Genomic DNA, 23,333 nt, shown 5'->3' on the forward strand with positions numbered 1-23,333 from the left:
AATCCACAGAGAGGTGGTGATGTGCACATGAAATTGTGGCTGAGTCACCACTACATGGGCCAGCTCACCATCAAACTCTGAGTCTAATGCAGAAAGACGAGCTTGAGTTAGAGCTTTACCTGACATTTTGAGCTCCCCGATCCGAAGAAGGTGAGGCCAGTGCTGGAGCGTTTTGATGAAGAAAGGATTTGTGACTCCCACGACAATGTTCGGCCTACAGAGAGAAGGTTGAGACGAAAGTGGAATCCAGAGCAACAGTGCCCCCAAGTTCTGTCATGCAGCTTGTGCTGACTGAGTAATGAGTCTCGAGGTTCCTTTCACACAGCACAACCAGGGTACTTACGGGGCTTGTGTCCTGGTGGTGTACTCCTTAAATTCGCTGTCATGGATAGTAAAATATGGACGATAGTCACAGCAGTACTTAAGAGGGGTGAGACAGCTGCAAGAATAATACAGGAGTATTGTAGTCATCACGAAAGACAGCCCATGTTGGAGAGGAACAATTTTGGGACAGGCCAGTTTCCCAGTGGTCACTGCTTTGCACTGCCAGATGAAACACACAGGAGAATTTCCCCACCCTCCCTCTCTAAACTGGAAGCACGTCTACACTTCGAGCTGGAGGTGTCATTACCAGATGGAGGAGTCACACTCACACGAGCTCTGACAGAGCCAGCAGCTGAAAGTAGAGCGTAGCCACGGCAGTGCAAGTGGCAGGAGGGGCTAGCCACCCTGAATACGTGCCTATGGTCTCCCATGGCTACATACTCAGGGCAACTAGCCTCTGCTGCTGCTCGCACTGCCATGGCTACACTCTGTGTTTACTGAGTTGGCTCTATCAGAGCTAGCGAAGTATGTCTCCTTGAGACGGGGATCACACTCTAGCTCCAAGTGCAGATATACCCTAAGAGTGCTGCTGACAGGGCCATCCTTAGAGTGGTGCGGAGCCCAGGACAAAACAGCCCCCACCAGCCTGGTGGCCCCACTCTGCATCAGCGTCACCACATGGGGGGAGGAAGGGGAAGGACGGGGACAACAGCTGAACTGCTGGGGAACTTATAGCCTGCTGGGCATGTGCTGCACAGGTAACTTAGGGGAGTGGGGAGCAGATGGGGGGCTGTCAGTCCACTCTGGTTCCAAGCCCCACCAGCTGGCTGCAACGGGCTGCTCTTTCTGTAAGCAGTGGACAAAGCAGGTGGCTGTCAAACAATGTTATAAGGGAGCATTGCACAACTTTAAACGAGCACATTCTCTAACTGATCAGCAACGAAACAACGTTAACTGATGTTAAGTGAGGAGTTATTGTACTTGCATACACAAATTAGATCCGATGCAATTTATTGGACAGAGCAGTGGTTCTAAAGGGAGGAGTATTAATAGTATCCTGTGACAGTCACCTGCGATTCAAACAAATTACCTGGCAAGTGCCAGAACCATTTCTGAGGAAATTGTAGGGGATGGCGCCATTACAACTATTGGCTCCCCCAGTAGCATCAGCTCCCACAGCATCTGGATATGAATTAGCACTGACTGGAAACATCTGTTCATGAAAGAGAGAGTAACAGGGTAAGGCTAGAAATGGAGTTCCTGAAAGAACAGACTCTGGTATTAGACACATTCAGCTGCTCCTCTGCATCTGCACATTTAAGGTCTAGGATGGGTTTCTAATATCCTGCAGCAGAGAGTTCCACAAGGTAAATATATATACACATACATACATACATATATATATATATATATACACACATACATATATATATATATATATATATATACACATATATATACATACACACACACACACACACTTCCTGTAAACCATTTCAAATCTGTTAAAAGGAAACATTTTAAGCAATATATAGTTACCTTGTGGATCTCACTGCTCATTTGATATATTTTAAGCAAAATAAGATACATGTAAAAGGGAATAGGAAAGTGTTTCTCAAAGGGGTTGCCGCTTGTGTAGCGGTTCGCTGCTCTGGGCTAATGGGAGCGGCGAGGGCCGAGGGACAAACTGGCCGCCACTTCCAGCAGCTCCCATTGGCTTGCAGTGGCGAACCGCAAGTGGGAGCCGCGATCGGCTGGACCTGCAGATGGGGCAGGTAAACAAACCATCCCAGCCCTCCAGGGGCTTTCCCTACACAAGCAGCGATCCCAGTTTGAGAAACATTGAAATAGGACCTACAGTAGATTAGTTACATTAAAAATGTCCAGGGTAACCAATCTGCCAGGGCATAGGCTGATCCCCAGCCAAAGTCAGGAAGAAATTCCTGTCTCTACAGTCCAGGTGGTTGTGCATACAAGAAGCCCATACATGCACTACAAAGCTCCCTAATGCTCTTAAGCACTATGTGGCTCCTACCAACCCCACATTCAGACTGATGCACTTTACCGACAAGAAGTAACAAGATCACACTGAATGCCCACAACCTCCCACTCAGTTAAAGAACATCATGAGCAGAGAGGAAGGAGGTAGAATGGGAGGAGTGCGTTGAGAGAAGCTAACTCCCACCTGAAGAGATCCAGTTCCTGAACACTGGGGAGAACTAATGGGGCTGGTAACAAGTTCTGAATGGGAGAGAGGAGAAAGGCAGTTAATGAATGAGCACAAACCACGGTCACTCTGAGTTGCCCACCTCAGTCACAGAAAGACATTCCATCTACAGTAAGTACCAAAGCATCAAAAAGCTCAAAGATAATGTTTGGAGAGCCAAGCTAGGAGCAAACGTGGACAGCACTGACCAGAGGTAAACTGCTGAGCCAGTCGAGGTGTAAGAATTTCATTTCTTACCCCAGGAGCCAGCCAAAAACCCCTGCCTTCCAAGCCTGAGAAACCTTCCCACTGCATCCAAGCAGAGCTTGGGAAAATGATAATCAGGGAAGGCGGTGGATGCTAAGAGTCCAGAAATCTGTGAAAGGTAATAGCATAAAGGAGGGAAGGAGAAGGGATTACTGGCAGGGGTTAAGATGGCAGAACAAGGAGCAATGATGATGTAAAATTACCCAGGAGGCTGAAGCAGCATCACTCAGGGATTTCTCAGTCCAGACAGGGGTTAGTGTCATTCTTATTCGGCGGGAGTTTGAAGAGTTGAGTGAAAACACTCGAGAGGAATATTTAGGAAGCTGTTGTTCCAGGGAGCAACACTGGACAAGCTCCAAAGAGCTCCAATTCTACAGTACCCTTCTCTTACTCAGCAATCTAGACTCTGCTTGCTACTGGGCCATTTTATACCACTCTCTTCTTCATCTCACCTCCTGATTGAACTGCTTCAGAGGACTTGATCCGGGTTTATCCACCCTAGATGGGATTCTCACCTGGGTTACAAAGAGGAACACAGAGAAGTTATTTGGGGAGATGGGCTCAGCTAGCAGGCATGAAAACTTCCTGTTTATGTCTAAATGTGCAGAGAGTAGGAACAAAGGGAAAGAATTTAGAGCCGTCAGGAACATTAATATCCAAAGGAGTATAAAGGAAATATGCCACCTTTCGGGTTCAGTGTCCATCAATGCCTGTGGCTGGAGCGTTTGTGAGTGGAACAGCAGTAGCAAGTACCTGAATGACAATTCCCATCACAGGAAGGTTTAGCGTCTGTCCTGGCACCGGAGGTGGCCACTGATCAATCTCATTGCACACTGCAAAAACATGGACAAAAGGCAAAACTTTAACCCGAGGGACCAATGCAGCCGATTTAGGTTGTCTCTGTGAATCCTGCTGTGAACATATGACCACTGCTGCTGGTCTTTATTACAGGATAAGGTATCTAACTCTGCTTGCTAATAAGAGAACCAAAAAAGAACTACCGTGGCTAAACAACAAAGTAAAAAGCTGTGACAGGCAAAAAGGCATCCTTTAAAAAGTGGAAGTTAAATCCTAATGAGGAAAATAGAAAGGAGCATAAACTCTGGCAAATGAAGTGTAAAAATATAATTAGGAAGGCCAAAAAGGAATTTGAAGTACAGCTGGCCAAAGACTCAAAAAGTAATAGCAAAAATTTGTTTTAAGTACATCAGAAGCAGGAAGCCTGCTAAGCAACCTGTGGGGCCACTGGACGGTCGAGATGATAAAGGAACACTCAAGAATGATAAGGCCACTGCGGATAAATAAATGAATTCTTTGCATCAGTCTTTCTGGTTGAGGATCTGACGGAGATTCCCAAACCCGAACCATTCTTTTTAGGAAATAAATCTGAGGAACTGTCCCAGATTGAGGTGTCATTAGAGCAGGTTTTGGAACAAACTGATAAACTAAACAGTAATAAGTCATCAGAACCAGATGGTATCACCCACGAGTTCGGAATGAACTCAAATGTGAAACTGCAGGACTACTAACTGTTGTTTGTAACCTACGATTTAAATCAGCTTCTGTACCAAATGACTGGAGGACAGCTAATGTGACGCCAATTTTTAAAAAGGGGTCCAGAGGAGACCCCGGCAATTACAGGCTGGTAAGCCTGAGTTCAGTACCGGGCAAACTGGTTGAAACTATAGTACAGAACAAAACTGTCAAGACACATAGATGAATATAATTTGTTGGGGAATAGTCAACATGGTTTTTGTAAAGGGAAATCTACTAGAATTCTTTGCAGGGGTCAACAAACATGTGGACAAGGGAGATCCAGTGAATATAGTGTATTTAGATTTTCAGAAAGCCTTTCACAAGGTCCCTCACCAAAGGCTCTTAAGCAAAGTAAACTGTCATGGGATAAGAGAGAAGGTTCTCCCATGGATTGGTAACTAGTTAAAAGATAGGAAATAAAGGGCAGGAATAAATGGTCAGTTTTCAGAATGGAGAGAGGTAAATAGTGATGTTCCCCAGGGGTCTGTACTGGGCCCAGTCCAATTTAACGTATTCATAAACGATCTGGAAAAAGCAGTAAACAGTCAAGTGGCAAAATTTGAAGATGATACAAAACTACTCAAAATAATTAAATCCCAGGCAGACTGTGAAGAGCTACAAAAGAATCTCTCAAAACTGGGTGACTGAGAAACAAAATGGCAGATGAAATTCAATGTTGACAAACGCAAAGTAATGCACATTGGAAAAGAGATTCCTAAGTATACTTAAAAATGATGGGGTCTATATTAGCTGTTACCACTCAAGAGATCTTAGAGTCATCATGGACAGTTCTCTGAAAACATCCATTCGATGTGCAGCGGCAGTCAAAAAAGTGAACAGAATGTTGGGAATCATTAAGAAAGGGATAGATAATAGGACAGAAAATATAATATTGTCTCTATATAAATCCATGGTACGCCCACATCTCGAATATTGTGTGTAGATGTGGTCACCCCATCTCAAAAAAGATATATTGGACTTGGAAAAGATTCAGAAAAGGGCAACAAAAATTATTAGGGATATGGATCAGTTGCTGTATGAGGAGAGATTAATAAGAACTCCTTGCCAGAGGATATTGTAAAGGCCAAGGCTATATAATAGGGTTAAAAAAAGAACTAGATAAATTCATGGAGGATAACTCTATCCATGGCTATTAGCCAGGATGGGCAGGGATGGTGTCCCTAGCCTCTATTTGCCAGAAGCTGGGATTGAGCAACAGAGGATGGATCATCTGATGATTACCTGTTCGATTCATTTCCTCTGGGGCACCTGGCATCGGCCACTATCGGAAGACAGGACACCGGGCTAGATGGACCTTTGGTCTGACCAAGTATGGACAGTCTTATGTTCTTATGCTGTGTGCTGAGCTTGCGTTTGTCAGTCTGTTTGGTTTGTTTGTTTGAAGGACCGTGTGCTGTAGCTGGCAGTTGGAGGCGGAGCTACCAAGGAAGGTTTGAAAGCTAGAAGCCTCTGGTAATTGGCTGAGCCTTAACCAGTGGGCGGGGCATTCACTCAGGCCAGGGCTGTATAAAGCTGCGCACAAGCGACCAAGGAGCTTAGCAAACAGGAGCTGCTAACAGGGAGTTTTGCAAGGGAGTTTGGAAGGGGAGTAGAAAGGGAGTGGGGGTCCCTTGTCGGTCTCATCCGTGACCCATTGGTCCTCTGAACCTATAAACCAAGCCCCATCCTAAACCTTTCTGTTTAAAGCAGAGCAGAGTGGACCGGGAGCTGCAGACGGGAATTTGAGAGAGTTTGACAGAGGGAGGCTTGCAATGGTGAGGAGGACCCGCAACACCTGTGCCAGCACTGCTTCTGTCTCCTCCACCTGCGCCTGTAGCCAGACTGAGCACCAAAGCATGGATGCTTTTACCCAGATTCTGGTGTGGGCTTGCAAAGACTGTAATTTGCAATTTCCACTTACTGATATCCAGGCTGGGGGTGGCATCCAATGTGAAAGGTGCCTACTGGTGGAATCTCTCAGGCAGCAGGTGGGAGAGCTACAGGAGGAGGTGGCTAGGCTGAGGAACATCCATATCCATGAGCAATTCCTGGACAGTATCCATGTGGAGACAGCTGATGTAGCTGTCCCAGATCACAGGACTACTGACACACCAGTGGAGGAGGAGATGGCTCAGGGTGTGTCTGACACACCAGTGGAGGAGGAGATGGCTCAGGGTGGACACAGCCAGCTGGTTACTTCTGGCAGCAGGCAGTGCTCCACACCTGCTGCAAACCCTCCTGCTGTGGTAATAGATAACCGTTATGCTCTTCTTGATACAGGAGAGAAGGAATCACCCCCAACAGTTAAGAAGGCGAAGCCTCGTACCCCTAAGGCTGGGAGGTCTGCTGCCACCACTGATAATAAGAAACGTAGGGTAGTGGTGGTTGGAGACTCTCTGCTGAGGGGGACGGAGACACCCATCTGTCGCCCTGACCGTTCATCCCGGGAGGTATGCTGCCTGCCAGGGGCCCGTATCCGAGATGTTACAGAGGCATTGTCGAGGATTATCCGGCCTTCTGACTACTACCCCATGCTACTCATCCATGTGGGCACAAATGATACTATGAGGTGTGACACTGAGCAGATCAAGAGTGACTACAGGGCTCTGGGAGTACGGGTTAAGGAGTTTGGAGCGCAGGTGGTATTCGCTTCGATTCTTCCTGTCGAAGGTAGGGGCCCAGGCAGAGACAGATGCATTGTGGAGGTGAATGCCTGGCTGCGAAGATGGTGTCGCCAGGAGGGCTTTGGCTTCCTCGACCACGGGATGCTATTTGAGGAAGGACTGCTAGGCACAGATGGTGTTCACCTTTCGAGGAGGGGAAAGGCCTTATTTGCGCACAGACTGGCTAACCTAGTAAGGAGGGCTTTAAACTAGGTTCGACGGGGACAGGTGAGCAAAGCCCACAGGTAAGTGGGGAACAAGACCTGGGAGATGGGTTGGAAACAGGAGGGAGCACGGGCTATAATGGCAGAAAGAAAGGAGGGTCAGGGCAAAGCTGGGAGGCAAGATCAAACCAGTATCTTAGATGCCTATATACAAATGCAAGAAGTATGGGTAATAAGCAGGAAAAACTGGAAGTGCTAATAAATAAATACAACTATGACATTGTTGGCATTACTGAAACTTGGTGGGATAATACACATGACTGGAATGTTGGTGTGGATGGGTATAGTTTGCTCAGGAAGGATAGACAGGGGAAAAAGGGAGGAGGTGTTGCCTTATATATTAAAAATGTACACACTTGGACTGAGGTAGAGATGGACATAGGAGATGGGCGTGTTGAGAGTCTCTGGGTTAGGCTAAAAGGGGTAAAAAACACGGGTGATGTCGTGCTGGGAGTCTACTACAGGCCACCTAATCAGGTGGAAGAGGTGGATGAGGCTTTTTTCAAACAACTAACAAAATCATCCAAAGCCCAAGATTTGGTGGTGATGGGGGACTTCAACTATCCAGATATATGTTGGGAAAATAACACCGCGAGGCACAGACTATCCAATAAGTTCCTGGACTGCATTGCAGACAACTTTTTATTTCAGAAAGTTGAAAAAGCTACCGGGGGGAAGCTGTTCTAGATTTGATTTTAACAAATAGGGAGGAACTTGTTGAGAATTTGAAAGTAGAAGGAAGCTTGGGTGAAAGTGATCATGAAATAATAGAGTTTGCAATTCTAAGGAAGGGTAGAAGGGAGTACAGCAAAATAGAGACAATGGATTTCAGGACGGCAGATTTTGGTAAGCTCAGAGCTGATAGGTAAGGTCCCATGGAATCAAGACTGAGGGGAAAAACAACTGAGGAGAGTTGGCAGTTTTTCAAAGGGACGCTACTAAGGGCCCAAAAGCAAGCTATTCCAATGGTTAGGAAAGATAGAAAATCTGGCAAAAGACCACCTTGGCTTAACCACGAGATCTTGCATGACCTACAAAATAAAAAGGGGTCATATAAAAAATGGAAACTAGGTCAGATTACAAAGGACGAATATAGGCAAATAAGACAGGAATGCCGAGGCAAGATTAGAAAGTCAAAGGCACAAAATGAGCTCAAACTAGCTATGGGAATAAAGGGAAACAAGACGACTTTTTATCAATACATTAGAAGCAAGAGGAAGACCAAGGACAGGGTAGGCCCACTGCTCAGTGAGGAGGGGGAAACAGTAACGGGAGACTTGGAAATGGCAGAGATGCTTAATGACTTCTTTGTTTCGGTCTTCACTGAGAAGTCTGAAGGAATGTCTAATATAGTGAATGCTTACGGGAAGAGGGTAGGTTTAGAAGATAAAATAAAAAAAGAGCAAGTAAAAAATCACTTAGAAAAGTTAGATGCCTGCAAGTCACCAGGGCCTGATGAAATGCATCCTAGAATACTCAAGGAGTTAATAGAGGAGATATCTGAGCCTCTAGCTATTATCTTTGGGAAATCATGGGAGACGGGGGAGATTCCAGAAGACTGGAAGGGGGCAAATATAGTGCCCATCTATAAAAAGGGAAATAAAAACAACCCAGGAAACTACAGACCAGTTAGTTTAACTTCTGTGCCAGGGAAGATAATGGAGCAGGTAATTAAAGAAATCATCTGCAAACACTTGGAAGGTAGTAAGGTGATAGGGAATAGCCAGCATGGATTTGTAAAGAACAAATCGTGTCAAACTAATCTGATAGCATTCTTTGATAGGATAACGAGCCTTGTGGATAAGGGAGAAGCGGTGGATGTGATATACCTAGACTTTAGTAAGGCATTTGATATGGTCTCACATGATATTCTTATAGATAAACTAGGAAAGTACAATTTAGATGGGGCTACTATAAGGTGGGTGCATAACTGGCTGGATAACCGTACTCAGAGAGTAGTTGTTAATGGCTCCCAATCCTGCTGGAAAGGTATAACAAGTGGGGTTCCACAGGGGTCTGTTTTGGGACCGGCTCTGTTCAATATCTTCATCAACGATTTAGATGTTGGCATAGAAAGTACGCTTATTAAGTTTGCTGACGATACCAAACTGGGAGGGATTGCAACTGCTTTGGAGGACAGGGTCAAAATTCAAAACGATCTGGACAAATTGGAGAAATGGTCTGAGGTAAACAGGATGAAGTTCAATAAAGATAAATGCAAAGTGCTCCACTAAGGAAGGAACAATCAGTTTCACACATACAGAATGGGAGGAGACTGTCTAGGAAGGAGTATGGCAGAAAGAGATCTAGGGGTCATAGTGGACCACAAGCTTAATATGAGTCAACAGTGTGATACTGTTGCAAAAAAAGCAAATGTGATTCTGGGATGCATTAACAGGTGTGTTGTAAACAAGACACGAGAAGTCATTCTTCCGCTTTACTCTGCGCTGGTTAGGCCTCAACTGGAGTATTGTGTCCAGTTCTGGGCACCGCATTTCAAGAAAGATGTGGAGAAACTGGAGAGGGTCCAGAGAAGAGCAACAAGAATGATTAAAGGTCTTGAGAACATGACCTGTGAAGGAAGGCTGAAGGAATTGGGTTTGTTTAGTTTGGAAAAGAGAAGACTGAGAGGGGCATGATAGCAGTTTTCAGGTATCTAAAAGCTGCCAGTGCAAGCACACCAGGAGCTACCTGAGGGAGGAGGGTACCGAGTAGAGCTAGAGACCAGGCACAGGGGAACAAACCAGCAGAGCAGGAATCAGGGACCAGGCAGGGAAGCGATATGTGGAAGACTGAAGCAGACAAACAAAATAAGGGAAATGAGAGATCATTCTTCCAAGGGTAAAAGGGTGTAATCAGGAGGAGGGAGAAAACTTGTTCACCTTAGCCTCCAATGACAGAACAAGAAGCAATGGGCTTAAACTACAGCAAGGGAGATTTAGGTTGGACATTAGGAAAAAGTTCCTAACTGTCACGTTAGTTAAACACTGGAATAGATTGCCTAGGGAAGTTGTGGAACCTCCATCTCTGGAGATATTTAAGAGTAGGTTAGATAAATGTCTATTAGGGATGGTCTAGACAGTATTTGGTCCTGCCATGAGGGCAGGGGACTGGACTCGATGACCTCTCGAGGTCCCTTCCAGTCCTAGAGTCTATGAGTCTATAAGTCTATAGCAGCTCTGGGCTCCTAGGGGCTATATAGGTCCAGGGACAATAACTGAGAGCTGGGAGACTGTCATTCCTGTGCTTTCAAATAGCAACTGAAGTCAATGGGAGCTGTGCTTTAAATACACACAGTGACATATAACATGAAGTACTCTGATTAGATCAGGTCCTAGGTGTCTCAAACTGGATGCGAAATTAAGTGGATACTTTTGACCTTATTCTCTCTGTCTGTCAGGGAGAATGTGGAAAAAATAGTGTATGATCATGTGATTAAAGACTATATCACAATCCATGCACACAACGGATCCAAATTAAGGTTGCACAGACCACCTTAATTCTTGCACTTCCTAACTTCTGAGCATTTAACTTTCCAGTCTTAATAATAGTCTTTTAACAGCTGTGCGTGTGTAATATATATATATTTGTTTAATGGAACTAATTGACGTTTCTCCCTACCAGTAACGTGCAGCTCTGCAACCCTTTCTTATCAATTTGTTTTCCATTTTCCATGGCATACATCTCTCATTTGCCTCCACATTTACTAATATTAGATTTTTATCCCCATTACAAAACCCTCATGCCCACCCTTTCTCCTTACCTGCCTCCAGGCATGGCTCCAGCTTGTCAAAGTACTCAGGAGCAATCAGCTGCAGCAGAGATTGGAACAGGTTCACATAAGGCAAGCGTGACACCAGCACTAGAGACTGAAATAGATACACAGTAGCACCATCGTCAGCACTTTTAGCACTCCATCTACAAGAGGTGTTCAGACTCTGCCCACCGGATGTACAATGGACTCTTGCTAGGAGCCCACAAGCTGAATCTATTTTGCCCCAAATGATGTTTCAGTGCACTTGCTCACAGTCTGTGGAACACTTGATGGTTATTTTGTACTGGATTCTCCAGGTGTCCACGCTCAGGGAAGAGCCTGGATGTCTGTAGAAGCAGCTGTAAGGTGGAAGGAGCCAGTCTAGCAGCCTCCACTAGGGACCACTGCAACCATAAGAGATGAGTCTGCAGCCCAGCAGAAAAAAGATCACCAGTGCAAAGAACCAGTGATTGCCAGTAGGTACAAAGCTGCCAGTGCAAGCACACCAGGAGCTACCTGAGGGAGGAGGGTACCGAGTAGAGCTAGAGACCAGGCACAGGGGAACAAACCAGCAGAGCAGGAATCAGGGACCAGGCAGGGAAGCAATATGTGGAAGACTGAAGCAGACAAACAAAATAAGGGAAATGAGAGATCATTCTTCCAAGTTAATTTCATTTTGCTTTTTCTGCCCATTTTTCTAATCTCACTGGGTCCCTTTATACCATCTCTGTCATTGGTTTTTATACCAGCTTCCAATTCAGTATCCCCTCAGTGTGCTGCTTACTCTGCTTTTCAAATTATTCCAACTCAAATCTCTTCAATAACCCCTGGACATTTTCTCCAATTCAGTACACCTCTACCCAGATATAACGCTGTCCTTGGGAGCCAAAAAATCTTAACACGTTATAGGTGAAACTGTGTTATATCGAACTTGCTTTGATCTGCCAGAGTGCGCAGCTCTGCCCCCCAGAGCACTGCTTTACCACTTTATATCTGAATTCGCGTTATATCGGGTCATGTTATATCGGGGTAGAGGTGTACTTTGCCATTTGGTCTAGCCCTCCGTTTTACTCCCGTCTAAGGGCTTGTCTACACTACCACTTAAGTCAATGTAACTTATGTTGCTCAAGGGTGTGAAAAACCATCCCTCCAGGCGACGCAATTTACATTGACTTAAAGCAATACCCACCCCATGCTGTTGGTAGGAGACGCTCTCCCACTGACATAGCTTCCGCCTCTCGTTGAGGTGGAGTAATTAGCAGACAGGAAAACGCTCTCCTGTCAGGATAGCACATCTTCATCAGATGCACTACAGCGGCGCAGCTGTATTGGTGCAACAACGCCTAATGCGGTAGTGCAGACCAGCCCTTAGTGTGACAGTGTATTGTATCCAGTGCTTTTACATTACCCTCTTCTGTTGTAATTCTCTCGCAAAAGCAATTAAGTTAGCATGGCAAGAGGTGTTTTACAGAAACTCTCCAGTGCGATCCAATTTTCCACTATCCTCCTGATTTTAGGTATCAGAGGAGTAGCCATATTACTCTAGATCTGTAAAAAGCGACAGAGTCCTGTGGCACCAGGACTCTTTGTAGCTGATTTTAAGTGTTTTTCTCTCAGTGACTGATCGATTATTTTACTGAGGAGACAAGCTGATGAGTGTTAAGACAAGACTGGTCTTTGGAAGATACTCCGGGGTGTGAGCACAGAGCAGGACAGAAGAGGAGAAGCACACAAAACAATTATAGGGGCAAAAGAGCCTCAATCTTCTGTCAAATTATCAGACTGGCCTATTGTAAAGCAGAGGTCTCTGAACGACAGTTTTAATTCCCCTCTGGTTCAAATTCTTTAATAGGAGGTCACTTCAGTTTTGATGAGAAGATCAAAACAAAACTGGTAATTCAATGGATAAAGATAAAAGAAAGAGAAATAGATGTCTGCAATGAATTGGAAAATCTTCCTTCACTAGACTTGAGAAAAAGAACTAGTCTGAAATTCCATGTTCCTTGAGGCACCAGTTGTGTATTCCTCTACATTTGGACAGTGTCCAGCACATTGTGGGTGGTACCATCATACAAATAACAACAAAATACACCATCTCTGCGCTCCTGAAGCTGGAGTGTATGGGAAGGGAGATGTTCCTTCAGGGATTTCTCAGGAATTTATGCCACAGATGGACTGTAAATCACTGGTCACATGATTTATCTAGTACGGCAGTGTCTTGCAAGTTTGTTTCAAACTACACTTTCCATATAGTCCAACTGTTGCAGCTTTTTTCCCCAGGGTCCCTCCTGTTTCCTTGAGGAACATTTCCAGTGTCATTGAAGGGAATGGTGAGATTGTTAAGAATGATGGATAGATGCCATTTTACAGCTAGGTACTCCTTTAAAGCAGCAAGTTACCTAGTTTCAATACTTGCCTTCTGGAAATAACCTCTCTTCATTGAGCTGTCCTTGACTTGCCTGAAGTACACATAGCCAAAGTAATGAGCTGACTCTCGCTGCAAGAAAGAGGACAACAATACCATTGTCAAGGAACCTGCTACCTCTGCCATAAGTCTTGAGCCTCCCTCTAGTCTAGTGGTGGGCAACCTGCGGCCCGCGTGCAGCTCATCAGGGTAATCTGATTGCGGGTTGCGAGACATTTTGCTGACGTTGACCATCCACCGAGACGGCTCCCTGCAGCTCCCAGTGGACGCAGTTTGCCATTCCCAACCAATGGGAACTGTGGCCAGCACATCCCTGTGGCCCGCCGCTTCCCGCAGCTCCCATTGGTTGGGAACAGCAAACCGTGGCCACTCGGAGCTGCGGGGGGGCCTTGCCTGTGGACAGTCAATGTCAGCAAAATGTCTCGTGTCCCATAATCAGATTACCCTGATGGGCCGCACGTTGCCCACCACTGCTCGTCTCAGAGATCTGCAAGTACGCCTCAGCCCTGAATGACAGCACCCCCCATTACTTCAGGCCTGGTCTCCTCTTGGAGGCAACTGTCAATGACAAACTGTATGGCAGATTTTATAAAATGGGCATGTAGGGATGAGACGGCCCACTGAACTCGCAATTGCAGCATAAGGAGTTGAACTCCAGGGTGTTACCCAGCCCCTTGTACTACACCCACTGCTGTAATTCCATCTGTGGCCCTTATTAAAAGGGTTACTTGCTGTTCCCATTGAAACAAACCAGCTGGGCTTGCTCAGTGAGCTAATCCTGGTAACTCCCTGTTGCTATGTAGCAAGCTCTTGTCTGATTTCCAGCTTCACTCTTGGGATAAGACGGGCTTGGAGTGCTGTGGGGGCAACACATCTCCTGAGAGGAAGAAATGCCTGCCCTCCATCACTCAATAGCACTCTCTCCAGACGAACTCTTGAGTCAATACCATTCTGGCTTTAGCTAGGACAGTAGCTTTGACAAAGGACCTGAAGGACAGAGCTTGTAAGGCAAAAAAACCAAAACCCACATGATTTGATAAAAATCTCTCACCGCTAGTTGGCATTTACAACATCCCTACATTCCCACAACTGGCACTGGGGTAGTGATGGAGTCTAATTACCAACATAGTGGACCAGGCCTACTATTCCTTGGTGTGTCAGAGTTCTATTGACCATGGCACTTATAACACATCAGGCATTACTTTCCCAGGAGCAGCATCTAGTTTTTTAGCAGTCTTGCTCCCCTGGCAATTCTTTAGCACCACTTGGTGTGATTTCTGAGCGGGCCCCCTTCCCTTGCTGACTGGAGAGCTATGCAATTGTGTGTGTTGTAAGAGCATTAGGTGATGAGAGAGTCCAGAATATTCCCAGAATTCCTTCTCTGCGCAGCAGTCACCACAAGTCACTCCCCAGGGCATATGATGGCTGGCGTTAAGAAACCTTACACCGGCACCTGAGGGACCCTGACACCAAACAGGGGAAGACGGAAGAGGAAGTAAGGACAAACTCCTGCTCTAGCAGGAGAATCAGTACCTAACCACACCTACCTTCTCTGTGTGAAATGGACTAGCCAGTACAAGAGAGAATCACAGACCAGAACTCCAGGGGTAGAAAGCTATTCTAGGTCATCAGAGCTCTAACATTCATCCCCTGTTTGAGCGGAGCAATAACACTCCTTCAGCCTGGCTCATTCCAACACATCATATCTTGAGCTTTATTCCCACAGAGAGGTTAAATCCTCGGCAGTATGTCCCTCTACTCACATTAAAATGAATAGGAATCCTTATGCTGAAAATTTACCCCTTTGTGATTATTCCCAGTCAAACAGGACAATTATTTACAGGAAAAATAAATCCACGTTCACATTTTGTTTTTAAACACATGAATGCTATTGTTCATTTCGCAGGTGCAAGCTGCATACTGTGCAATAACTGACCTGTAGTGTTAGGGGGGCTTCTCTGTTATATTCGCCATCATCCCCAAAATGAGTGTTTCTCTGCCCCCCAGACTGACGGAGACGGAAGCTAAATTGACTATCTCCTAGGCCGCCTGAGACAGAGACAAGATCACACACACTCAAGAAGAAGGTTCAGTAAAGCAAGGACTAGGGACTTTGATTATCAAAAAAATTTAAGTAAAAACTAGTTAAAATATATCAAACTCAAATTAGCAGTGAGAGAGCAACAGCAAAACAGTAGGATCAATTAAGAAGGAGATGCAGCAGATCACAGGAATTTGTATTCATGTATTTATTATGCACTCATTTGCTGGGAACATTAAAAACGTCAGCCAGTACTGCCCACACTGAGCAGCTGCAGCCCTCCCGCTACCATCCACCAGATTGGAAACCTACACATATATAGTTTTAATCCAAAACTGCATAAAGGCTTGGCTGAAAACACAGCCAGTGCACCGTACCCCGAGAGCCAGGATGTACTTGTTCTGGCAAATGGCCAAGCTGAGTGAGTTCCCCAGCTGGGAACCCCCACAATGAGAACACTTTGCACATGGTACAAGAGCATGAAATTCTCTCCAGAAATACCCCAGATTGGAGGGATGGGCAGAGAGACACCTACAGAATATGTGCAAAGTGAGTTCACATCATTTTAGGCTCCAAATCATCATCATACATGTGAAAGGAGAGCCAAACTGAGACCAATATTCAGGTCTATAGAAAACTGACTCGACAGTCCAAGGATGGGCAAAATGCAGCCCACAGAGTTCTACCATGCTGCCATTCTCATCTCTAATATACAAGTGCAACCCACAGCAACTACAGCAGGAAGCTGGAAGGACTGATTTATGATGAAAAAGCTACATATGTAAAACTTCGCTAAACACTAATTTAGGCTAATCAATAACTAATGCACTACATAGAGGTGAGACATGAAACACCCTTCACATTTTTGTAGATGCTTAAGCCCCAAGGAAGGAAAGGGATTATTTTGTGTGTTATGAAGGAGTACAGCCAGAAATAAAGGGATAACACTAAGAACAAAAACATTTGGGATGGACAGCAGAAGTAGAAAGGGCTCAGAAAGGCAGTGGTGGAAGCACCATCTCTAATGACAATTAAAACTCAACTGGCCAAAGCCCTGGAGAGCAGACTATAGGAAACAATCATGGAGGGATTTACTCGAAGTGGCCTAATACAACTTTCCTTCTCATAGCTATCTTTCTGATTTGCAAACACAGACTCTGAATTTGTTGTGTTTTGTTCGGAGAGAACCCCTTCCCCAGAAAAGCTAAGTGCATTTCTCCCTGTGCTGAGCCATTTTCTGCATCAAAATGCTCATATCAGCATGGACTGCTGCAAGTCTGGGGAAATTTAGCCCCAATTACTATTTTTAATACTTCTTCTGGCACCTGAAAAGCATGAGCAAAGCTTGCACATAGAGAAATTCTCCAGTCAGCCGCTAGATCACAGGTTCTGCATCTATTTAGATAAGGATCAAAATTCAACTGGAAACCTCTCCATGCAGCCCTGATGCCAGAGTGCTCTCTGAGGTCTTCATTCTGGAAGATACAGCCGATTGTTCTCTCTGCTACATTACAGATGCTGACTCACTCTTTCTAATATGAGCCTTAATGTCTCTTTCACAACAACAGGAACCATCCTCACTCTCCATGCAGAGCCCACAGATGCCACCTACCTGAGTAGGAGTCTGGGAAGGACAAGTAGCAGATGTTGGTTTTCTGTAACAAACAAGAACACATTGTAAGACACCCTCTACGACACCTACCGATCTTAAAAACAGAAGAAACAATCCTACCTCTTTTTCTGTCAGTCTGAAGTCATAAGGATACACCAACTACAAAACAAACATGAGATGACAAGCTGTAGACAAGCATGTCCCCCCAAAACTCAACCCAACCAGGCCAATGTTTTTAAATGTACATTGCTTCCTGGCTGTAAGAAAAAATCAGGTTATATAATCCACTGACTAACTCACACTATTAACAGGTAAACATACCCATTTAGAAGCTGATAGTACAGTGAGTTATTGAAAGGCAGTCTGTGGCAGAAGCCACATTTACTAGATAAACCCATCTGTGGACAGAAAGAATCGTTCACATTTTAATTCTGACATCCCTGGTTTAAAAACTAGCAGTTCTCTGAACTTTAAAACTAACTAGCCTGAAGCTTAAACCTGATAGCAGAGATTGCTGATTTGGTGACTGTGCTCTCTAGAGCAAGCCAAACAGAACTATCCTCATTCAGCCTGAAATTGTTTCCAAGTCCCTTCCTCTTTATGGCCCCAATTCAGGAAAGCATCTCCATTCAGGACAGCACTTGAGCATGGGCCTATATCTATAGTTGTTTTTTTCTGCTTTTGAACCTGGCTAAGGCAGCACCTATGTTTCTTTAAAATGGTCCAAGTGTTCAGAAGGCTGCAGAGGGAACCACACCCTGTGACCACTGCAATGGAACAGCAAACATATAAGAACGTAAGAATGGCCATACTAGGTCAGACCAATGGTCCATCTATCCCAGTATCCTGTCGTCTGCCAATGGCCAGTGCCTTCATTTCAGAGGAATGAATAGAACATGACAATTTTGAGTAATCTAAGCCCTGTCAGCCAGTTCCAGCTTCTGATAGATGGAGGTTTAGGGACACCTGGAGCATGGGATTCCATCCCTGACCATCTTGGCTAATAGCCATTTATGGACCTGTGCCCATAACTTATCTAATTCTTTCTAAATGCAGTTATACTTTTAGCCTCCACAATATCCTATAGCAACATGTTCCACAGGTTGACTGTGCATTGTGTGAAGTAGTATTTCTTTTTGTTTGTTTTATACCTGCTGCCTATTAATTTGATCAGGTGACTCATTTCTTGTGTTGCGTAAAGGGGTAAATAACACTTCCCTATTCACTTTATCCACACCATTCATTATTTATAGATCTCTATCATACACACTCCCTCTTAGTTGTCTCTTTTCTAAACTGATCAGTCCAAATCTTATTCATCTCTCCTCATACAGAAGCCATTCCATGCCCTTAATCATTTTTGTTGCCCTTCTCTGTACATTTTCCAATTCTAATATATCTTTTTGAGATAGGGCACCCAGAAATGTATGCAGTATTCAAGGTGTGGGCATACCAGGGATTTATGTAGTGATGTTATGATATTTTCTGTCTTATTATCTATCCCTTTCCTAACGGTTCCTAACATTATTAGTTTTTTGACTGCCGCTGCACATTGAGCAGATGTTTTCAGAGAACTATGCGCAATGACACCAAGATCTCTTTCTTGAGTGGTAACAGCTAATGTAGATCCCATCATTTTGTATGTTCAGATGGGATTATTTTTCCAATATACATTAATTTGCACTTATCAACATTGAATTTCATCTTATATTTTGTTGCCCGGTCACCCAGTTTTGTGAGATTCCTTTGTAACTCTTTGCAGTCAGCTTTGGACTTAAGTATCTGGAGTAGTTTTGTATCATCTGCAAATTTTGCATCCTCACTGTTCACCCCTTTTCCAGATCATTTAAGAATATGTTGAACAGCACAGGTCCCAGTACCGACTCCAGGTGGACACCACTATTTACCTCTCCCTACTGCGAGAACTGACCATTTATTCTCAACCTTTCTTTCCTGTCTTTTAACCAGCTACTGATTCAGGAAAGAACCTCCCCTCTTATCTCATGACAGCTTACTTTGCTTAAGAGCCTTTAGTGAGGGACCTTATCAAAGGCTTTCTGAAACTCCAAGTACACTATATCGACTGGTATCAGAGGGGTAGCCGTGTTAGTCTGGATCTGTAAAAGCAGCAAAGAATGGCACCTTATAGACTAACAGACGTTTTGGAGCATAAGCTTTCGTGGGTGAATACCCACTTCTTCAGATGCATGTGGTGGAAATTTCCAGGGGCCGTATATATATGCTAGCAGGCAAGCTAGAGATAACGAGGTCAGTTCAATCAGGGAGGATGAGGCCCTGTTCTAGCAGTTGAGGTGTGAAAAGCAAGAGAGGAGAAACTGGTTCTGGAGTTGGCAAGCCATTCACAGTCTTTGTTCAATCCTGAGCTGATGGTGTCAAATTTGCAGATGAACTGAAGCTCAGCAGTTTCTCTTTGAAGTCTGGTCCTGAAGTTTTTTTGCTGCAGGATGGCCACCTTAAGGTCTGCAATAGTGTGGCCAGGGAGGTTGAAGTGCTCCCCTACAGGTTTTTGTATATTGCCATTCCTAATGTCTGATTTGTGTCCATTTATCCTTTTCCGTAGAGACTGTCCAGTTTGGCCAATGTACATAGCAGAGGGGCATTGCTGGCATATGATGGCGTATATTACATTGGTGGACGTGCAGGTGAATGAACCGGTGATGGTGTGGCTGATCTGGTTAGGTCCTGTGATGGTGTCGCTGGTGTAGATATGTGGGCAGAGTTGGCATCGAGGTTTGTTGCATGGATTGGTTCCTGAGCTAGAGTTATTATGGTGCGGTGTGGAGTTACTGGTGAGAATATGTTTCAGGTTGGCAGGTTGTCTGTGGGCAAGGACTGGCCTGCCACCCAAGGCCTGTGAAAGTGTGGGATCATTGTCCAGGATGGGTTGTAGATCCTTGATGATGCGTTGGAGGGGTTTTAGCTGGGGGCTGTATGTGATGGCCAGTGGAGTCCTGTTGGTTTCTTTCTTGGGTTTGTCTTGCAGTAGGAGGCTTCTGGGTACACGTCTGGCTCTGTTGATCTGTTTCCTTATTTCCTCGTGCGGGTATTGTAGTTTTGAGAATGCTTGGTGGAGATTTTGTAGGTGTTGGTCTCTGTCTGAGGGGTTAGAGCAGATGCGGTTGTACCTCAGTGCTTGGCTGTAGACAATGGATCGTGTGATGTGTCCGGGATAGAAGCTGGAGGCATGAAGGTAGGCATAGCGGTCGGTAGGTTTTCGATATAGGGTGGTGTTAATGTGACCACGGTGCAAATAAGTGATGGTCACATTAACACCACCCTATATCGAAAACCTACCGACCGCTATGCCTACCTTCATGCCTCCAGCTTGCATCCCGGACACATCACACGATCCATGGTCTACAGCCAAGCACTGAGGTACAACCGCATCTGCTCTAACCCCTCAGACAGAGACCAACACCTACAAAATCTCCACCAAGCATTCTCAAAACTACAATACCCACACGAGGAAATAAGGAAACAGATCAACAGAGCCAGACGTGTACCCAGAAGCCTCCTACTGCAAGACATACCCAAGAAAGAAACCAACAGGACTCCACTGGCCATCACATACAGCCCCCAGCTAAAACCCCTCCAACGCATCATCAAGGATCTACAATCCATCCTGGACAATGATCCCACACTTTCACAGGCCTTGGGTGGCAGGCCAGTCCTTGCCCACAGACAACCTGCCAACCTGAAACATATTCTCACCAGTAACTCCACACCGCACCATAATAACTCTAGCTCAGGAACCAATCCATGCAACAAACCTCGATGCCAACTCTGCCCACATATCTACACCATCACAGGACCTAACCAGATCAGCCACACCATCACCGGTTCATTCACCTGCACGTCCACCAATGTAATATACGCCATCATATGCCAGCAATGAACCTCTGCTATGTACATTGGCCAAACTGGACAGTCTCTACGGAAAAGGATAAATGGACACAAATCAGACATTAGGAATGGCAATATACAAAAACCTGTAGGGGAGCACTTCAGCCTCCCTGGCCACACTATTGCAGACCTTAAGGTGGCCATCCTGCAGCAAAAAAACTTCAGGACCAGACTTCAAAGAGAAACTGCTGAGCTTCAGTTCATCTGCAAATTTGACACCATCAGCTCAGGATTGAACAAAGACTGTGAATGGCTTGCCAACTCCAGAACCAGTTTCTCCTCTCTTGCTTTTCACACCTCAACTGCTAGAACAGGGCCTCATCCTCCCTGATTGAACTGACCTCGTTATCTCTAGCTTGCCTGCTAGCATATATATACGGCCCCTGGAAATTTCCACCACATGCATCTGAAGAAGTGGGTATTCACCCACGAAAGCTCATGCTCCAAAACGTCTGTTAGTCTATAAGGTGCCACAGGATTCTTTGCTGCTTATATCGACTGGATCACCCTTGTCCACAAGCTTGTTGACACCCTCAAACAATTCTAACAGATTGATGAGGCATGTTGTATGTTTGATTCCAACCTCAAATGCCTAAAGAATTATGCTATAAAGTCAATGGGGTTTGTCACCTAATGCTTCAAATGCAAAAGAAACTAGGCTGATTCTATGTATCTAAATTGAAAACAAATTCCATTTTGTACCTGAAATATTTAAGAGCTGCTAGCGTTGCATCTGTGTGCCTGTAGACAGCGTAACCCAGCTAAGGAGAAGTAAACTCATTCAGCATTTCTCAGTTCAGTGGCAAGTACAAAAATCTGTGTGCAACTGACATACACTAGCAAGGTTCTTTCCAGAACAATAATCTCAATCACAAATACAAAGAGATGTGAGGAATTCTGACACAGCGATAATGATATTAAGCTTTATATCCCACCTTTTACCCAGATGGATCCTAAAGTATTTACAACACTTTATTAATAAACCATGCAGCAGCTGCCCCAATCAGCCCTTCTGGACAGAAAATGAAGAATAACGTAGCCAAGTGAAATTGCAGGGGGGAATTTTAGGTAGGCAGGTTATTGGCACTTTGAAAGCAACTTGTACTGGATGACCTGCAAGACAAGGATTTTCTAGGCACAGTCTAATTCTGAGGGTCTCAGGAGGTAGTTCTGTTTCAGGACTGTATGAGGACCACCTGGTACTCAAATCAGAAGCTGTTTTCAAAACTTGGCTTCTCCTACCTGTCTATTAATAGCTACTCTGGGCTTCAAGCCAGAGCTTTGAAGGTTCACAGGATCAAGCCTGTCCTAGCTCTAGTAATTCCTCACAGCTTCTTTGGCAGCTTGGCCTCATCAGCTTCTGAAAATGAGTCAACTATTAGAGACTACGCTGACAGTACAGCCTCACCACACAAAAAAGGCATAAGCTATAAAATGCCAGGAGTGAAGTTATGACAGGTACAGTGCAGCAGTGAAGGGGCAGATGTGTGATAAAAGCAAGGCCAAAAAATCTGTTCTTTTAGACACCAAGATGTGATGCATTAGAACTGCACAGGAGGAGCATAACTATTTTCATAAAATGCTTGATGTATTTTTGCAATGAGCAGCTGACTCCAAACTCATATGGCTATGACCAATTTGATCTTCAGTCCAATTTTTCTTTCTGTAACTTCCAATTTATCACACACAGAGCAAAGGGTCCAACAAGAGTGGAGTCCTGCATGCCTGAAGTCTATTCATTCTCAAATGATCAGCCAACTGAACAGCTCGTGAATCCAGTACAACCACTCTTTCTGGAAGACTTACTGCTTGTGGTCTAAGTGCTGGACCAGAAGACAGGAACAGAATTCTAATTCTGATACCACATGTTCTATGGCCTCCAGCAAGCCACTCAAACCAAAATTCTCAAAAATGGACACTGAGGTTGGCCCCCTTATTTAGGCCTGATTTTCAGAGATGTTAAGTATTTACTTCAATTGGAGCTGCAGGCGATCAGCAGTTTGGAAAATCAGGCCCAAATGTCTCAGGCTGACTACCCAAACATTGAGACACTCAAAAATCAAAGGTCACTTTTGGAAGTCTGATCCTTAACGTCTATACCTCTGCTTCCCCAGTAAAATGAGCCAAGAATACTTACCCACCCAGGAGAGGGTTGGGAATAAGTTAATACTCATTAAATACTTTGTGGATGAAAAAAAATCCAGAATATTTAGGATATAGCAGTTTTCAATTGCAAAAAAGTACTGTATATAAAAAGGAACATTTCATTGTAAAGATCCCTTGAAATCTAAAGAGGAGCCCCAACTGGTGCAGTCACTCAGCATTCTCTGTGAAGTAGGAGCTCTCCCACCCAAGCT

At 44.8% G+C, this 23,333-nt stretch overlaps 1 protein-coding gene across 37 annotated transcripts in view; it reads right to left on the bottom strand.

The window, feature by feature from the left end:
• The window catches only part of DENND6B (DENN domain containing 6B), a 45,916-nt gene that overhangs the window by 13,475 nt on the left and 9,108 nt on the right, over positions 1–23,333 (bottom strand). For 35 of the 37 annotated variants that reach the window (XM_050952776.1, XM_050953007.1, XM_050953000.1 and 32 more), the window contains exons 2-12: positions 17,173–17,211; positions 17,053–17,095; positions 15,336–15,448; positions 13,391–13,471; positions 10,984–11,089; positions 3,551–3,630; positions 3,250–3,312; positions 2,510–2,565; positions 1,415–1,537; positions 344–439; positions 120–214 (exon numbers count right to left, since the gene is read on the bottom strand). In XM_050952776.1, the coding sequence (XP_050808733.1) occupies positions 120–214; positions 344–439; positions 1,415–1,537; positions 2,510–2,565; positions 3,250–3,312; positions 3,551–3,630; positions 10,984–11,089; positions 13,391–13,471; positions 15,336–15,448; positions 17,053–17,095; positions 17,173–17,211 (895 nt within the window). The other 2 variants (XM_050952779.1, XM_050953064.1) reach the window with 2 other exon arrangements.

Source organism: Gopherus flavomarginatus, chromosome 1 (genome assembly GCF_025201925.1).
Source record: "Gopherus flavomarginatus isolate rGopFla2 chromosome 1, rGopFla2.mat.asm, whole genome shotgun sequence".
Taxonomy (NCBI): Eukaryota; Metazoa; Chordata; order Testudines; family Testudinidae; genus Gopherus; species Gopherus flavomarginatus.